Here is a 17,948-nt window from a genome sequence, read left to right as displayed (position 1 = left end):
GACGGGAGCCTCGGTTCCGCGTAGGAAGGAACGAAGAATTAGATAGACGGTCTCGCATTGTTCCAGGACGACGACGAAAACGGCGACAGAGAAAACGCCGGAAAGGAAGATGGCGTAGGGGACGGCCCAGACAAAGACGACGGAAAGGGAAATGGTCCAAGTGGCCAGCGCGCCTTCCACAACAGTGCTGCAGATCTGGCCGACGTGGAAGAAAGCAGAAGCAAAAATAGCAAAACAAGCAGCGGCTGTCCTGGCAAAATATAACCAGAGGTGGAGGTTGGTTTGGATGATGTAGAGACTGTGGGCGATGAGGGTGTAGAGTGCTCGCGTAGTGTGGAAGAGCAGAAGCAAGCCGAGGGACCCGGGTTTCGCGGGGGGCATTGTCAAAGTGAAAGAAAGTCGCGAGAAGTTAAAAAATCAAAAAAAGAAAAAGGCCCCTTCAGACGGGCCGCAGAGAGTGCTCGGTTGGGCGAACCGACAAGACGCGCGGTGGGCTGGGTGAATTGGGCCGTGGGATCTGTGAAGTTCAGCTTCAGATGAAAAAAGGTGCTCTGATGTTTCGATGTCGTTGGATGATTTGACTGCGTCGCAAGGTAAACGCCGAAGGCACGGACGATGACGATTAATCTGCTCTTTGGTCGCAGCTTCTGCCACCGCAGGAAGGAAGGAAGGTACGGATGATAATATGCGGAAGGTGCGCATCTGCCTCACACGCGGCAGGAACTCTCGTGGTAGTCAACAACAACATAAATATAAGAAGCTGCAATCAATCCAAACTGCACTAAAGTGACAGTACGGCTGTAGTACGCCTTTCTCTGCTGTCGTCTCTGTTGCCTCTACCGTCGTCTATTATCGTCCTCCATCGTCGTTGCCCTTCGTTATCGTCTATCATTATTGTCCTTCGTCGTCGTCTATCGTCGTTGTCTATCTTCATCGTTGTCTTGTCGTTCCTGCCGTTCATCATCGTCGTCCCTCGTCGTTGTACCTCGCTGTCGTCCTTCGTCGTCGTCCCTTGCTGTCGTCCCTCGTTATTGTCCCTTGTTGTCGTCCCTCGTTGTCGTCCTTCGTCGTCGTCCTGCGTCGTCGTCCTGCATCGTTGTCCTGCATCGTCGTCCCTTATCCCGCGTTGTTATTATTATTGTTGTTGTTACTTAATGCTATTGTTCCTATCTTTGTTATTATTCTTATTACTTCCTGCTATTAATTTTTATTGGGGATATTAGGGGAGCACTATTAAGCTTCCCGTTTTCTATTTTGTTTTCTCTTTGCTCTCTATTCTTTTTTTTTCTTGATTTGTTTCCCATTGTCTTTTCTGTTTTTCTGTCTTTTTCTGCGTTTTACCCTGTTTTTCTTTCTACTTTCATCTTGATGTTTTATTTCAACTTGAGCATCTTGTTGCCACTCACTTGTTTTAGACACCCCATTGATATCTATGAATATCCCGAATCTGCGTAACCGCCATAGCCCGCCCAGCGAGAAGTTGCACGGGAGTGGTAAACCAGTAAGAGAAGTTCGGCCAGTGTTTGGTCCATAAACGGGATCGCAGTGGCCGAGAATACGGGAAACGTAGTCACTTGTGCAGGGCGAGAATAGTCGGTCTCTTGCGTTCAGGTAGCTTCGCATTGGATCTTTCGAACGTGGCTGCTGTTCACGAATCTCATTTCATCAGGCCTTTCTCACCACGATGCACGGCAAGAGCGTCCAACTGCACGCACCAGCCTATGCAAACTCTACTCTAGATGAATCCTTCCCTAGACCGCGTCTCTAGCTCTCCCACCCCTCAATCTTGAAGCGGAACACCTCATCGCCCTTTCCCCTTTCGATAGGGTTGCCGTTGCCGTCCCACAGCGCTCTTTCCCGATACGACACATTGCCGTCCCAGTCGACCATAATGACGGTCTGTCGCTGCGTGCCGTACAACCCTACCTCGAAGCCCAGGTTAGGCTTGGTCGGCGGGTCAGGCCGCTCGCCCAGCTGCAGGCTCTCAGCTGCCTTTTGATCGTCCGTAGCAAAATGCCCTGGCCCCCTCGCAACCGCGTCCGCCATCGCTTTCCGGTGGCTCTCGTCGCCGATGGCGGGGACAAAGATGCTCTGCTTCAGCTCCTTGATGTAATCCGCCAGGCTCATATCGGGATGCTTAGGCAGCGTGTCCGTATCGAGCACAGAAAAAAGACGCTCAGCCAGGGCCTCCTCATCCAGATTCTTGTCGACCGCCTCTTGAACGGCCTCCTTGACGAGCTTTTTCCCGAGCTCCACCTTCGGCCACGGCTTGGGGTCGTTGTACACCGTGTTGCTGAGCCCGTACACCTCGCCCCGCGTCTCCGCGATCCACGGCACGTCCTCCAGCTGGTCGCAGCGGTTCGACACAATGGCGATCCCCTCCAGCGCGCGCGCGGGCTTCTCATCCTCGCCGCGCTTGCGCTTCAGCTTGCCGGCGACCATGGAGAAGCCGCCGACGCCCTTGACGCCGCCGTCCTTGACGAGGTCGGCGACGGAGGCCGGGGCGGGCTCGGCGGGGTCGGAGCCAAGCCAGTGGTTGGTCATGCCGCCGCGGCTGCGGGCGGCGTGGATGGGGTGGGTGGCGTCGCCGAGATCGGTCTCGCGGTAGTTTGTGAGCACGGCGAGGTGGCCGGTCTTGGTGACGCCGAGCCAGGTGCCCTTCTCCTCGCGCTGGAGGTCGCGGGCGGAGAGGACGGCGGCGCCCGAGGGATGGGTCCACCAGTGCGGCCGGGAGGTGGGACGCAGGATGAACTCGTCGCGGTTGTCGACGACGATGAGGGCGTAGTCCGGGTGGGCGGTGGTGAGGAGGACGATGCACATGGTGGGCGGATGTGCTCGTTGCTGTCTTTGGAGTTGGCGGTTTCCAGTAGTGATGTTCCTCTCTTTGTCGAGTCAGGCTTCTTTGACGGCCTGTATGTCGTGTGTGCGTATTCTCCCTTTCTTCCTGCGTCTTTGACGATGTCCTCGGTCTGATTTGCAACGATAGCGGGGGTCGTAATCCTTCCAACCTAGCAGCTGGGATGAATCAACGCCCGGACGTGGTGTACGGATGAATGACTGATGTGGTGGCTCTCGGTGGTTCTGCTTTGGCTTGTAGAACTGTCGGGGAAGCTTTTCGACTGTCTGTTTCCTGCTTCCTTTTTTAAAAAAGAGCCCAGATCCAGATTCGAAAAATCAGTCCACCTTCAAAACGCAACGCAAAGATCAGCTCGGCCCAATACGTATGCTTGGCTTTTTGGACGTGTGTCTGCCTCGGCCTCGGGTTGTCATGCATCGTCTGACGGCGGACGCTTGGCGGCTGGTGGCAGCGTGGCAGCGTGTCCCCGTTCGTCCATTCCGACAGCGGTGCCGGCCAGAGAATGACACAATATGGGCCGCCAGACTTCCAAGGTCGGGGGCCTTGTCACTGTGCCCAGCGTTCTGTGCCTCCTGCAAGGACGGAATCTGCAGGGAAAGGTAGCGCTGTACATGGACCAGCTGATCGCAGCTGACAGCACTGTGACGTGCGGGGTGATGGTTCGAGGGACTTGGTCTCTCTATTTTCGTGTTGGACGTGGGGAAGAAGAAGGTGGCTGATGGAAGAATGAGGCTGGAGCTGGATGGCTGTGGCGGTGTTGTCGTTGCTGCTTATGTAACTCATCAGTTGCTCCGGATAATTCCCGGCCACTGTTCATCATCCGCAATCACCCGCACGCACTACTTTCCCATCCCAATCAACTGAAAATGGCCCAACAGACAAGACCAGCCCAGGGACCAATGGAAGAAGTTTGGAAGCGTCCATCGAAACAAAAAAAACGCGGACTGGCTTACCGAATACCAGCCCTTTGGATCCCAATCCAACGTCGATCGGAACTCGCCTAACGATTTGCGAAAGCGAACGTTGTCGGCCTCGTCAGCAGTTTCGTTTCCAGAGAACAGAGAACCACCCGACGCACTGAGCAGACGCGTCGACCTTCACCGCTTGCCCATCGCCTCCATGTATGACTCCCATATTTTGTTCTTGTTTGTTTGAATGGGTCAGCTTCGTCAATAACTGACGGCCATTCGCCAGTCATGCACGGCGTGAAGATTGCCCGAGCGATGTGAGTGTCTGCCGCCCGTAAGAAGGTAGCTAGCGAAGTCGAGCCTGGGAATGGCGCATTTGGGTAGGTAAGGTATGGTGCGCTGGTGTCGGGCACCTGGTGGCAGCTGCGCCGCCATGCTGCAAGAGAGGCTCTCTATCTCTCCCACATTGAGTTTGTATTGGTTCCCTCGCACTCACAATCCTCTGCCTAAATTACCACCCACAATGCAGAATGGCGGAGATCAGTAAACAGCGAATCATAGTCATCTTGCGGCTGACGATGGCAGAATAGGTGTAACAGCGATGCAATTGAGTGGCTGAATGTTCCGAGAAACGCCTTAGCTGAACAGCCTGATGCAGTATTGTCCTGGAAAGCTTGCTGTGCCTCTAAGCTGCCATAGGCGGCGCACCCTTCACTGTATAAATGTGACGTAGTTCATGTTATTTCCCCCCCTTTACCTACGTATGATCGTATAAAGAACAACCGACGTCTTGAGAAACGCTGCCTTGCCCTCTATCCGGGTTGTCTCAAAAGTTCGAGTCACAATGGCCACGCCGCGACGCTCGCACGACAACGTCGATGAGGTATCAAGTTTGGAGGAAACACCCGCCGGGTACCATCTCCCGATGGAACAACCTGAGTACCCAGAGCATCAAACCGCCATCGAAGATGAATCGACACATCGAATATCATCAGAGCAGGAAGGAAAATCTCTCCACAGTTGTAAGGAGGAAGAGGTAAGCAATGCACTTACTTCTATGAGTTATCGTGACCTTGATTTAATGTAATGGAAGGTTGTTTTGCCAAAACGTCGTCGACGTTGGTCCATCCCTCAGCACCATTGGATCCTGGAAGCCAGCGCCGCCATCCTCAGTATGCTGTCTTTTATTGGGATCTCAATGATTCTTTTCTCATACAAAAATAAGCCCCTTATATCTTGGTCATTCTTTTTGTCTCTCAACACTGTTGTCTCAATATTCGGCACTATTTCGAGGGCGTCTATTGGACTTGCAATTGGTGCTTGTGTAAGCCAGGGTAAATGGAATTGGTATAAACGAGTTAAAGATGACATGATGGTGTTCGATCGCTTCGATGAAGCCAGCCGAGGGCTTTGGGGCAGTCTCAGACTCCTGTGGTGGTCCAGGTTTAGGTATTCAGTCCCCTTCCCGGTTGTCGTCCTTCAACTGAGTTTTGAGAAGGCATTGGGTCGCGATCGGCGCTTTATCAACAGTAATGCTGATCGGTTTCCAACCCTTCCTGCAAGCTGTTATCACCTTTGAAGGTCAAGAGGTGAATTCAACAGATGGCAATGTCACTGCAATCATAGGAAGGACACAGAAACTCGATACGGGCACGTTAACTTTCACAGGTGACGGTGGACTACTCAATATATTGTTACCTAACGGCAATACTTTTCATTTTGCCTCTCTCCGCATCCAGTACGGCTACGGCCCGAATGCTGCCGTCAATCGCGGCTTCTCAACCACAGGAACCCTCGAAAGCGAGAAGCCTGACTTTTTCTGTTCATCCGGTAACTGTACCTGGCCTCCTTACGCATCTTTGGCAGTTTGTAGTGAATGCCGAGACATCTCCAGTCACTTGATTCGGACGACAGGCCGTGCCGATCGCAAACAAAAGGTCGTTACACTCCCAAACACAATCAAAAATGTTGGATGGGGACCTGAAGAGTATCCGTTTACAAAGTTTGAACTCAAAGACCTGAACATGAACATCTCGAACTTCGACTCAACGAAGGACGCGGTTGATCAAACGCAGGTAACCGCGAAGGGGACTTGTCAACCTGGAAACACAATATCATTCCGGGACTCAAATACCCTCCTGGTTTCATTTGCTGTCATGCAAAGTAGTCAAGGCTACAGGGATGGCACTGAAGAGTGGCCAGACAGTAACGTCACGGCCGTTGAATGCGGACTCCTACTGTGCACAAACGCATACCAGGCGGTCGTCGAGAAAGGTGTCCTGACTGAGAGGCTGTTGGCTTCACACTCTGTCAGGAATCTGGACTCTTTCCTCGCTATTGGTATCCTGAACAGCCCAGAGGATTCCAAAGTTTACAACGAGATGTCAAACTTCACGCTCGACACGGGGCTTTCAGACTTCCAACGAAGCGACTTGCAGCTGCTCTTCCCCCGAGAAGAGTTCGCAAGGATCACAGGAGATAATAGCGAAGCAGGCTGGAAATTCAATATTTCGCACGCCGCAACGACGATAATGACGACCGTACTTACAGGATTTGGAATACGGGGTGGTGCATCTGTAAATGATCAGCTCGTATTCCCCATTGTTGAAAACGACTACAACCAGCCTTCACTTATTCGCAGCCTTGGAGAATCACGCAACATAACGGCCACATTTGAGTTGGCTGCAGCTAGTTTGACAAAGTGGATTCGCGAGCCGGCACAGAAGGCAGAAATGGTTTCTGGAGTTACAAAAGAATGGGTCATCTACATTCGTGTGAGATGGGCATTCTTATCGCTCCCTATAGCCGGCATTCTGGGAGGACTCGCTTTCTGCATCCTTTCAATGTGGGAAACCTCTCGTTTGAAGTTGGAACCTTGGAAGGGGAGCGCGCTTGCAGGCCTTGCTCATGGACTTGACCCGAGCTCTAGAGACCGTCTTAGAGCTGCCCATGAAATCTCCAGGATGGATGAGCACGCTAGAGCTACCAAGGTCCAGTTCGTGAATTCTAGACACGGGCCGCAGCTATCCTCTGAAGGCTCTGACTGTGGGATTTTGGACGAGAGTAACATACAAGAGAGATCGTAGTGATAGTTGCAGCAGTGGTTGGGCATGGAGTTGTTTGCGTAAAAAAGGGCACTGTGATGTGAAAAGAAGATTGTGCCCAGTCAGGGCTAGTTGAAACTGTTGACAACATCAGAACTATGGTGCATTTATGGCCGGACTGCAGCAAAAGATCTTATTCCCAAATTCGATTATTTTCATAAAGCACTGACTGCAGTGGTATTTCCACCCGTTTCTTAGTTTCTTGTATGTTCAACGGCCAATCAGAAGACAGATTCCGTGCTATCACGGACCCCGGCACCAATGATGCTGGTGTCACAGCGCATCGGTTTGCCTAATCTGCGGAACCGCTCCGATCTCATTCGACTGAACAGGCACTCCCATGCTACCCCGTGGAGGCATCTCCAAACCCGCCAATTCACGGCCAACGACCTTCCTGTTCTGTCCTCGCGCTTACTGCTTGTTGGTATTTTGCAGGCCCACAATCAATCGCAGGGAGCAGCCAAAAGTCAGACTGTCAGACTCGCGGCCGAACTACTCAGCGAGCCAAAGTTTTGACCTGTGAGCTCCGCCAGCGTACCCTTGCCAAGGTCGCTGGTTCCAGGAAAATTACTGTGTACGGCGTTGCGCGTCTTCGTTACGACTCCGAATGGACGCGACGCCACATTTCTGCACCCTGGCCAAACGGCACAGCCAAGCGGCACAGCCAAACGCAACTCAAGGAACTTATGTCGTTGTTGGTCAGGCTTCGTCAACATGGTATTACAGACCGCGCGTAAGATTCGTCCCGCCGGTTCCTCCGTCCCCGGCGTCCCTTCCTTGTACTCGCATACGTGAGTCAACGAACACTGTCATCCTCCGGATCATCACCGCCGGTATCTATGTTAAGCTTATTTGACAAGCACCCTCCGTGGCTGACTCCATTCCTTTGGTCCGAGTCAAACTATCATCTACCTCTTAACCCTTCAAGTCACCTCGCCCTTCTTCATAGAGGCGAGTCCAAATCAGACTTGAACCCTGAATCCCACAAGCCCGGTACGGTCGTGGTAGAGTTACATTAGCGGCCGTTGCGCCAAGGCACACCCCACCATGAGCTCGAGGTGTCTCAACGACGACTCCCTCGGGCCCGGCGTCCAAGGATGTCGAGGCAACTTCGACTTTACACTCCGATTTGAGAGGATATTTCTAGCCATCATTCCTGCAGCCGTCTTTGCTGCCCTGTCATTACCCCGCATCGCGTACCTGGCTAGGAAACCGCGGATCGTGGGCGCCAAAAGCATTCAGGCGATTAAACTGGTACGTGATAAACGACCTAATGAACAATGCACTTCATGTAAGAATCTAATGCGATAGATAGGCAACGATCACAGTGTTTGCGACGCTCCAGTTTGTGCTTCTCATTCTCCAGACAACAAACAATGGCTCGCGCGTTGACGGCTTCGCCGTGTCAGCGTCAGCTCTCGCTTTCGTCGCAGCCTTATTCATGCTGGGACTTTCTTACGCCGAGCACTCCAGAGCCCCGAGGCCGTCGATCTTGTTGACAGCCTACGTGTTCCTCCAGATCCTGTTCGATATCGCTCAAACTCGAACTTCATGGTTGATGGCCAGAACGTTCTCTACCCAACTCTTCGCCAGGCTCTTCACCGCGTCGCTGGCTGTGAAGATTGTGATCCTCCTCATCGAGGCACAGAGAAAGACGCGATGGATCCGGTGGACGGCGAGTGAGCACAGCCCTGAGGAAACGAGCGGCCTTTTCAGTCTTGGAGTCTACTGGTGGCTAAACCGCCTTTTCCTTCACGGATACCGCAACGTCCTCTCGGTCCGCGACTTGTATTCCCTCGATCAAGGCATGATCGCCGAGACGATGCAAATCACCTTGGACCAGGAGCTTGAGAAAGGCACCTATCGCGGCAAGAAGTATGGCCTTGCGCGTGCTCTCGGAAAGGCTCTCGCAGTTCCGCTGCTGCTCCCAGTCGCCCCGAGAATCGCGTTGATTGGATTCAACTTTAGCCAGCCCTTCTTCATCCAGACCCTGCTCGAGTACCTGCAGGACCCCGAGGCGCCGAAGAGCACTGGATATGGCCTCATCGGTGCTGCTGTCATGATCTACACCGGCATTGCCGTGTCTACTGCGTTGTACAACTACTTCTCACAGCGGTCCCTCTATATGTCGCGCGGCTGCTTGTCAGCGGTCATCTACAAGAAGACGACCGAGGCCGACATCACCGCTGCCGGCGATGCTGCCGCCGTGACGCTGATGAGCACCGACACCGAGCGCATCATCCGCGGCTTCTACGGGCTCCATGAATTTTGGGCCAATCTTATTGAAGTCGCCCTCGGCTGCTGGCTGTTGGAGCGCCAGCTGGGTATCTCGTTCCTCGCGCCTATTGTCGTCATTCTGGTCTGCACGGGTGTGACGGTCCTGGTCGCCCAAGTGACCGGTGAGCGCCAGGCTCGATGGATGGCACAGATTCAGAAACGCGTTGGTCTCACCGCCAACGTCATTTCCAACATGAAGTACTTGCGAATCTCGGGCATCACATCGCCTGTCGCCGAATTCGTCCAGAAGATGCGTGTCGAAGAGATCCACTACGGTACCCAGTTCCGATGGATGCTCATCATCACTGCTCTCGCGGCGCTCGCACCGAATATGATTTCCCCGGCAATCACCTTTGCCTTCGCCGCCTCTCGCCTCGATACGACCACAATCTTCACATCATTCTCGTTCTTGGTGCTTCTCAATGCACCGCTAGGCCAGTTATTCCAGATGGTTCCTGCCGTTGTTGCCGGCTTCACCTGTCTCGACCGCATCCAGAAATTCCTCGAGGCGGACTCTCGTGTTGACTACCGCCAGTCTTCTCGCCCGTCGATAGATCGATCATCCGGGGACACCACGTTTGGAGACAGTACGGAGGGCATCCCTTTGAGCCCCATTGCCAAGGACAGACGACAGAGCTCCGAGAGCAAGAGTTCGACTCCATCCATCTACATCGTTGACGGCAGTTTTGGATGGACTTCGGACAAGATGGTACTCCGCGACATCACAGCCACGATTCCTTCATCTCAGCTTACCATTGTCGTCGGCCCCGTGGCATCTGGCAAGTCTACCCTCTGCAAAGTTCTCCTCGGAGAGGTGCCGCACAGCAGTGGTCTCGTCTCGGTGCCCTCACGAAACGCAGCTATCGGATACTGCGAGCAAACTCCATTCCTATCCAACGGATCCGTCAAGGACAATATCGTCGGCTATTCTACATTCAACCAAGCCAAATACGACGAGATCATTGAAGCGTGTATGCTACAGACTGATCTCTTGCTTCTTCCTTATGGTGATGACACGAAGATTGGAAGCAATGGCATCATGCTCAGTGGCGGGCAAAAGCAGCGCGTCTCTCTTGCTCGCGCTCTTTACCTCAACTGCGATCTCATGATCTTCGACGACATCCTCAGTGGCCTCGACAATGATACCGCCGGCGAAGTCTTCCGCCGCGTTTTCGGACTGGACGGCATCATTCGCCGCCGCCGAGCCACGGTCGTTCTGTGCACGCATGCTATCAAGTACCTTCCCCTGGCCGACCACATCATTGCTCTCGGCGCAGATGGCACGATGGTCGAAGAGGGCACATTCTCTGATCTGATGAAGGACAAGAAGTACGTCGCTAGCCTCGGTGTCACCGGCACGGACTCGGACACGGAGTCCGTCTCCAGCGACATCCCGGCCGATCAAGAAAAAGCAGCGTCGTCCTCGAAACCCAAGCGTCCGCTTGCTGTCGCTGCAGAGTTGATGGAGAAGTCGAGACAGACCGGAGACTTCAAGGTCTATGTCCACTACTTCAGGAGTCTCAATCTTTATGCTGTCACCATCTTTGTCGTAGGCTGCGCTTTTTACTCCCTCTGGAACACATTCCCCACGATCTGGATGAAGTTTTGGACGGAAGACACTCTCCACAAGAGCAGCGCTTACTACGCTGGCTTGTTCGGTTTCTTCAAGGTCTTGCAGCTTCTTTCGCTCTTGGTCGCCGGTGTTGCCCAAATCATCTGGATGACCTCCTCCTCAGGCACTATCCTCCATCAGCAGGCTCTGCATACCGTCATCCACGCTCCCCTTAGCTTCTTTACCAACACGGACTCTGGCGTCGTCACCAACCTCTTCTCGCAGGATATGACCCTCATTGACAACGAGCTGCCCAACGCCCTCCTTAATGCGGTTATCTCCGGCTTTGATGCAGTGGCGATGGGAGCAGTTATTGCGGTCGCGTCGCCGTACATGTCTATCAGCTACCCATTCGTCATCGGGCTTTGCTGGATCATCCAAAAGTTTTACCTGAGGACCTCGCGGCAGCTTCGTCTACTGGATCTAGAGTCCAAGAGTCCACTGTAGTCAGTAAAAGCCTCACCTTTAACTATCGCATATGCTGACAAAGCCTAGCACCCACTTCCTCGACACCATCAAGGGAGTTGCCACAATCCGCGCCTTCGGTTGGACAGGTAGGGATATTGCACACAACCAGTACCTCCTCGACACCTCCCAACGTCCGGCTTACCTCCTTGCGATGATTCAGCAGTGGCTTGTCGTGGCGATGCATCTCATGGTTGCGTGCATTGCCGTCGTTCTCGTCGCTCTGGCTACTCAACTGAGGGCCAATTCTGGTTTCACTGGTGCTTCCCTGGTCACGCTCATGTCGTGGGGCGAGACCATTGCCTACCTCATTCGATTCTACACTCAGCTTGAAACCTCCATTGGCGCCGTCGCTCGTATCAAGACATTTTCTGAGAAGGTTAAGCCTGAGAGTCTTGAGGGTGAGGACATTGAGCCCCCTGAGGAGTGGCCAGAGAATGGCAGCATCGAGCTCAAGGGTGTCTCGGCGTCATACAGGTAAGCTAATCACACCTTTCTATCGAACCAAGCTGACGTGAAATCATAGCAATGAGCAAGAGGAGACTCTCAATGGTAACAGCACCCAACCAAGCCTAGCCCTCAAAGACCTCACCTTCTCCATCCAACCTGGTCAAAAGATCGCCCTCTGTGGCCGCACTGGAAGGCAAGTCAACTAATTTCCCTCACATTTCTCACCCACTAACACACCTCAGCGGCAAATCATCCCTTATTCTCCTGCTTCTCCGCCTCCTCGACCCCCTCCCAAGCTGCTCCCAAAACATTGAAATGGACAACACCCCCTTCCACCGCATCGACCGCGCCACCCTCCGCCGGCGCATCATCGCCGTGCCCCAAGACGCCGTCTTCCTCCCCGACGGCACAACCATAAAATCCAACCTCGACCCCTTCGACGCCTCCACGGACGCAGAATGCCTCTCTGTCCTGCGCACCGTCCAACTCTCCACCTTCGTCGAGGAGCGCGGCGGCCTGCACGAGGGCATGACCGCCGACAGCCTCTCGGCGGGGCAGAAGCAGCTCTTCAGCCTCGGTCGCGCGATACTCCGCCGCCGCGTCAAGGATGCGCGCTCCAAGCGGCGCAGCGGGGGTATTCTGTTGCTGGACGAGGTCAGTTCGAGCGTCGACCACGCGACGGACCGGCTGATGCAGGAGATTATCAAGGAGGAGTTTGGAAGGTACACGATCGTCATGGTCTCGCATCGGCTGGATATGGTGATGGACTTTTTCGATGCGGTTATTGTGATGGATAAGGGTCGGGTTGTGGAGACGGGCAGCCCGAGGAAGCTTGTCGAGACGGAGGGGAGCCGGTTTGGCGAGCTGTGGGCGATTGAGAATCAGGGACGTTCACGGGTGGAATAGACGTGTAGAGTGCGATATTTTTAGACGGCGAATGCCAAAAGTTTTCATTTATCTGCTTTATCGTTCTCGTCATTCCGTGAGCCGTGTCCGCAAATCATCGTCTACTGCGCAGTGTAGCCTCCGTCCACAGGCATGCAAATCCCCGTAATCCATCTCGCATCATCACTCGCCAGAAACACAGCCGCGCCAACAATATCTTCCGGCGTACCCACGCCACGGAAAGGGTGCTGCTTGGCGATCGCCTCCGGACTATGAAGCGTCTTGACTGTATTCACGAAAATCGCAGTCTTGACATCTACTCCTCGTCAGTTACCTCACCCAGCCCACACGAGACAGAAAGCACTTACACCCCGGACAAATCGCATTACAATGGATCCTCGCCTCCGCATAGTCCATCGCAACCTGCCTCGTCAGATTCGACACGGCGCCCTTGGACGCCGCGTACGAAATATTGTGCCGCCCGCCGACGAGGCCGAAGATGGACGAGACGTTGACGATCCAGCCGCGGTCGCCGGAGGGGAGGAGCGGCTGGGTGAGCATCTGCGCGATGGCGTATTTGCAGCCGAGGAAGACGGAGGTGGCGTTGACGGACATTGTGAGGTCCCAGGTCTCGAGGGGGGTTTCGTGGATGCCGAGGGGCGGGCGGCCTGCTTCGAGGGAGATGCCGGCGTTGTTGACGAGGCTTTTTTTGGTGTTGGTGAGGTGGCTGTGGTTTGGGGATGGTGGGAGGGGTTGGACTTACACGTCGAGTCTGCCAAACTCCGAGACACATTTTGAGACTAGGTTCTCGACTTGCTCCGGTTTCGTCATGTCTGTCTTGATGAAGATGGCCCTGCCGTCATTTTGGCGGATGAGGTCGTCCGTGTTGGCGAGGCCTTCGGATTCGACCTCGGCGCGGGCGGCGGGCTGCAGGTCTGCGCAGACGATGTGAGCGCCCTCGGCGGCGTAGGTTAGAGCTATGGCGCGGCCGAGGCCGGACGAGGAGCCTGTTATTATGCAGACTTTTGAGGCGAGGCGGGCCATGTCTGGGTTGTTGGTGATGGTGTAAGATGCTGTGGTTATTGAGTTTAGAAATTGGACTGGTGTGATTAGGCCTGGCAGATGTAGTTGCTGAAGGCAGACTTTAGTTCTCAAGTCAATGAGCTCCGGGATATAAAATAAAAATGCCGAGTGTGTCTTTCATAGAGCATATGAAGCTGTGATACAGCCGTGTCACGATACTTACACGCTTAGTAACCCAACATGCGATCCAAAGGTAAGCTTTCCGGCGGAAGTCTACGCGAGAATCAAGAGTTGGGTTAGCGGAGCACTCCGGTGGATTCCATGCCGGCGGATATCTTGCCTGTCGCGCGTATTATACAGACGTCTGATAGATGGTCTCATAGGGCTCAATTTGAGTTTCGGGAACACAAACGGATAGATCCATTATCATGGTACCCATGATTTTGACAGATGGGGGCAATGGTGCCGAGCTGCCAGATCCGGTAAATTTTCCGAGGACTTCCACTATTGGAAAATTACACGATCATTTTTGCTGGAACACGTGCGTTAAAATCGTCGATATCTGAAAGTCTACCTATGAATTTTCGCGAGGAATGCGCCGAATTGCTCTTTGTTGATGTGAAGAGTTGTGCGTCGGCCTGGGTATCGTGGCACAAACGATGAAGAAAGGAGTATCTGGGTAGGCTCGAGAGAAACAGCCACATATCTGTCCTCACCGAAGACAGTATGTAGACTGGTCTAATAAGCTGTCGTTCAATTGAAAGTGTTCGTAGTCATGTGTCCAGTCACGGTTGTCGTAAAGCCTGATGAAAAAGAACGTAGTTTGCTCGCAATAGACGACTCTTGCATGAGACCATGATTAGGCCTAGGGCTACGACTACAGGCAATTTGTCCGAATCTCCCGCCGCATCCCCGGAGCAAACCCATCGGCGACCGGCTTCTGCCCCGAGCTTCTGCCCCGTCCGAGCCTGCACTGGCCGGCGCCGGAGATGTGGAGCCTTGGCGGCTTCTGACGGGCGAGCAGCACTCGGAGACGCCGAAGACGGAAATGCGCTGGAAAACGGGGCTACAGGTCAATGCACCGGGCCGACGACAGTGCACTGCGCGGCAAATCAATTCGGGCAAGCGTTTAGCTAATTTAAACTCCACGCCGGGCCTACATCTTTGTCTCGGTTTTAGAGTTGTCGTGCGTCATTCCCACGAGCAAGACCGGCAGCGACAGCCGGGACGGATTCTCCCTCGCAGGGATCATGTCCTGGTTTCGGCTGCGACCAAAGAATGCCACCACAGCAACATGGGCTGGTGAAGTGCGCATTCCATGGGCCGAGTGCCGTGCGCCGTCAATCACCACCAGCCCCCAAGAAACAATCACGTTCCTCGCTTCTGCAACTGTGGCTGCAGCGATGCCTACAAGCCTCCTTCGGAACACGCCTTGCCACGGGCTGCCGGCACGGCCTCGCCAGCTAGTGTATCGGATGCGCGGCACGTCTGCTTGAGCTCGGTCTTGGGGCAAGTTGGTAGTTGGAGGGGAAGTGACGCAGATGGCCACATTTTTAGTTGGCAGTGGTCTGGTCAAACCTTACTTGTCTTACATCATCACCCGTGGGCCGCACGGCTGGCACGGCACCTACATAACGCCTAGAACGGCCAGTTTTCGCCCTCACTGACGACGACGCAGCTCTGGGCGAAGCTATCCTTCTCCACACCCATTCAACTTGCTCTTGCTGGCGTCTGATGGTGAAATACTGAGAGCTGCTGTTCTTTTGAGGTATAACTGCAAACATGTCTTCCCCGGGCCAGACCGGCCTGCCAAAGCTTGGCAACGTCCTTTACCAGACCGTGTTTCAATTCCCCTACAGTGCCTATTCAGTCCCCAGAGTCCCTGACCAAAAGACAACTTCTTCTTCTTCTTCTTCTTCTGATCCATCGACGATGCCTCACGCACGGACGAAGTCGGAGTATCAGAATGCGCACACGCTGAGCGAGCCGCTCGCCAGCTTCTGCGCGTCGAGCAACACCGTCTCCGGATTTCTAGCTGAGGATCCCACGCTGCAGCCTGGCCATGCGTGGAAGAAGCTGGCCACCCATTACAAGAGCAATTCACATGAGCCAAAGGATATTAGAGATATTGGGCAAGGAGAGGTGAGCGACGATGAGCTGGAAGTCGCGTTCAAGTGTGGGAAATGGGGGACGACAAGGCCAAGCAGGCTATTTTTGAGGGTAAGTAACAATAACAATCATCATCTCAAATTCTGCGTCGCTAACCATGAAAAGTTGTACCACGATGCTCTCTGCACACTCAACGACAATCCCGCTCACGGGGTGGCGAGTCCACCCTTACTTGGCAGCAGCGGCGTCGCCCCGCTCACCATCCTCTCAGTGTAAGTCCCCCCTGACTCAATTGACTCCAACCATGAGCTCACCCACCACCAGCATCCCCGACATCGTAAGACACATGTCCAATCTCATCGTGCGAGCAGAGAAAGAAGTCATCCTCGCGACGAATTTCTGGCAAAACGGCGCCGCGTCAAAGTACATCACCAACGCCATGAAGGAAGCCTCCCGCCGCGCCGGCGAGCGCGGAACCCGGCTCACGATGAAGGTGCTCTACGACCGCGGCAGCCCGAAGCAGCTGTTCGAGCCGCACTACATCGTCCCCGAGAAGGAGTACACGGGCAAGGCCGTCGGGCTGCCGTCGAAGGCGGAGATTCCCAACATCGACTTGGAGGTGATGAACTACCACGACCCCATGCTCGGCACGTTCCACTCCAAGTTCATGGTCGTGGACCGCAAGATTGGCGTGGTGCAGAGCAATAATATTCAGGATAACGATAACCTGGAGATGATGGTCCATGTGGAGGGGCCGATTGTTGATAGTTTGTATGATATGGCGCTGCTTACTTGGCATAAGAAGCTTGATCCGCCTCTGCCGACTAGAGATACACCAGCTGCGCTCGGTGAGCTGGGTAGCTTTGGACTTAGTCATGACTCCATCTTCACCCCCGAAGGAACGTTGAAGGGGCACAGAGTTGTGCTTGACCCGGCCCGGATACCCCAGCGTGCTGCTGCATACGGCCCCGGCGCCGACCAGATCCTCACACCTACCGAGGCCAACGGTTCCAACGGAACGACCACCACGATCCCCCCGACCCAAGGTCCCCAAAACGGGCACTCGGTCTCCCAAACTGCCCCAGCTTCAGAAGTTGTAGCCAACGGTTCCCTACCCGAACACACCCATGAAGACCCGCACTATGACACCGACATCGCCGGCGAGATTGCCCGCGTACAAGCCGCCGTCTCCGCGAAGCCCGACGAGTCGCAAATGCAGGCCATCAGCCGCCATCTCAACCACACCATCAACAAGGACTTCAAAGGCACCGCCCCCGAGTGCGACCCCGCCGACGAGATGACGCCGTACATCCCGCACCCTACCCACGAGCCGTTCCCGATCGCGCTCGTCAACAGGCCGCCGTACGGGCCGCCGAACCACAAGTCGGTGGGCAACCCGCAGAACGCGGCGTGGCTGTCGGCGCTGCGCAATGCGGAGAAGAATGTGTTTATCCAGACGCCGACATTGAATGCGGAGCCGCTGGTGCCGGCTATGATTGAGGCGTGCGAGCGGGGGGTTGATGTGTTTGCGTATGTCTGTCTTGGGTACAATGATGCTGTAAGTTTTGAAGACGGATGCTAGACTCGATGATGATTGCTAATACAACTCAGGGCGAGCTGTTGCCGATGCAAGGAGGTCACAACGAGATGGTTGCCGCCCACATGTACGAGAAGCTCTCACCTCAAGGGCGACAACATCTCCACTACTTCTGGTACATCGGCAAAGACCAGACGCAACCCATCATCGCAGAGAAGAAGAAGCGTTCATGCCACGTAAAACTCATGATCGTGGACGAGTCGATCGCCATTGTCGGGTCCGGCAACCAGGATACGCAAAGTTGGTTCCACAGCCAAGAGGTTAACATCATGCTGGAGAGCCGCGACGTGTGCAAGGTCTGGATGGACGGTCTGAGGCGGAACCAAAATACGCATCGGTATGGAGCACTGAATAGGGAAGATGGCGTTTGGAGAGATGAGAACGGGAAAGAGGCGGATGGCGCGACAGGAGTTGATCCAGGGCGGTTCAGCTGGGCAAAGGGCTTGGTTGGGGCGATCAAGAGATTGGAAGGTACCGGTGGATTTTAGAGGCGCTGCTGGATGGTGAAATAATGAGGTCAAGATATCCGAGGAATACCCCAGTAATGAAATTGAATATAACTTTGCAGGTTCATGTTTTCTCTTGTGTCATTATAGATCATGGACTACTCCTCCTGTACCAACAACTGAATAGGTCTGTCTTGCTGAACAAGTTTGCCAGA

General features: G+C 54.3%; 5 protein-coding genes across 5 annotated transcripts; 3 read left to right on the top strand and 2 right to left on the bottom strand.

Moving 5' to 3' along the window:
- Positions 1-1,764: 1,764 nt before the first annotated feature.
- Positions 1,765-2,820, bottom strand: CGCS363_v014747 (Transport and Golgi organization protein 2-like protein; the record flags this gene model as incomplete). Its single annotated transcript, XM_036646596.1, has 1 exon — positions 1,765-2,820. One exon carries the CDS (start codon positions 2,818-2,820, stop codon positions 1,765-1,767), a length of 1,056 nt encoding a protein of 351 aa, XP_036488296.1.
- A 5,096-nt stretch (positions 2,821-7,916) lies between these two features.
- Positions 7,917-11,879, top strand: CGCS363_v014746 (ABC transporter FUM19; the record flags this gene model as incomplete). The annotated part of the gene is made up of 4 exons (XM_036646595.1): positions 7,917-8,123; positions 8,185-11,204; positions 11,254-11,700; positions 11,750-11,879. 4 exons carry the CDS (start codon positions 7,917-7,919, stop codon positions 11,877-11,879), a joined length of 3,804 nt encoding a protein of 1,267 aa, XP_036488905.1.
- Positions 11,880-11,988: 109 nt separating this feature from the next.
- On the top strand, positions 11,989-12,579 carry CGCS363_v014745 (ABC transporter FUM19; the record flags this gene model as incomplete). The annotated part of the gene is made up of 1 exon (XM_036646594.1): positions 11,989-12,579. The coding sequence occupies one exon, from the start codon at positions 11,989-11,991 to the stop codon at positions 12,577-12,579; it is 591 nt and encodes a 196-aa protein (XP_036488904.1).
- Positions 12,580-12,680: 101 nt separating this feature from the next.
- On the bottom strand, positions 12,681-13,602 carry ycdF (Glucose 1-dehydrogenase 2; the record flags this gene model as incomplete). Its single annotated transcript, XM_036646593.1, has 3 exons — positions 12,681-12,874; positions 12,927-13,261; positions 13,322-13,602. The coding sequence occupies 3 exons, from the start codon at positions 13,600-13,602 to the stop codon at positions 12,681-12,683; spliced, it is 810 nt and encodes a 269-aa protein (XP_036488634.1).
- Positions 13,603-15,363: 1,761 nt separating this feature from the next.
- On the top strand, positions 15,364-17,775 carry CGCS363_v014743 (uncharacterized protein; the record flags this gene model as incomplete). Its single annotated transcript, XM_036646592.1, has 4 exons — positions 15,364-15,801; positions 15,856-15,962; positions 16,015-17,248; positions 17,302-17,775. The coding sequence occupies 4 exons, from the start codon at positions 15,364-15,366 to the stop codon at positions 17,773-17,775; spliced, it is 2,253 nt and encodes a 750-aa protein (XP_036488903.1).
- Positions 17,776-17,948: the final 173 nt, after the last annotated feature.

This window comes from Colletotrichum siamense (genome assembly GCF_013390195.1).
Source record: "Colletotrichum siamense strain Cg363 chromosome Unknown KSG_Cg363_contig10, whole genome shotgun sequence".
Lineage (NCBI taxonomy): Eukaryota > Fungi > Ascomycota > Sordariomycetes > Glomerellales > Glomerellaceae > Colletotrichum > Colletotrichum siamense.
The sequence above is the reverse complement of the archived record's forward strand: the minus strand, read 5'-3'. Positions and strand labels throughout refer to the sequence as shown.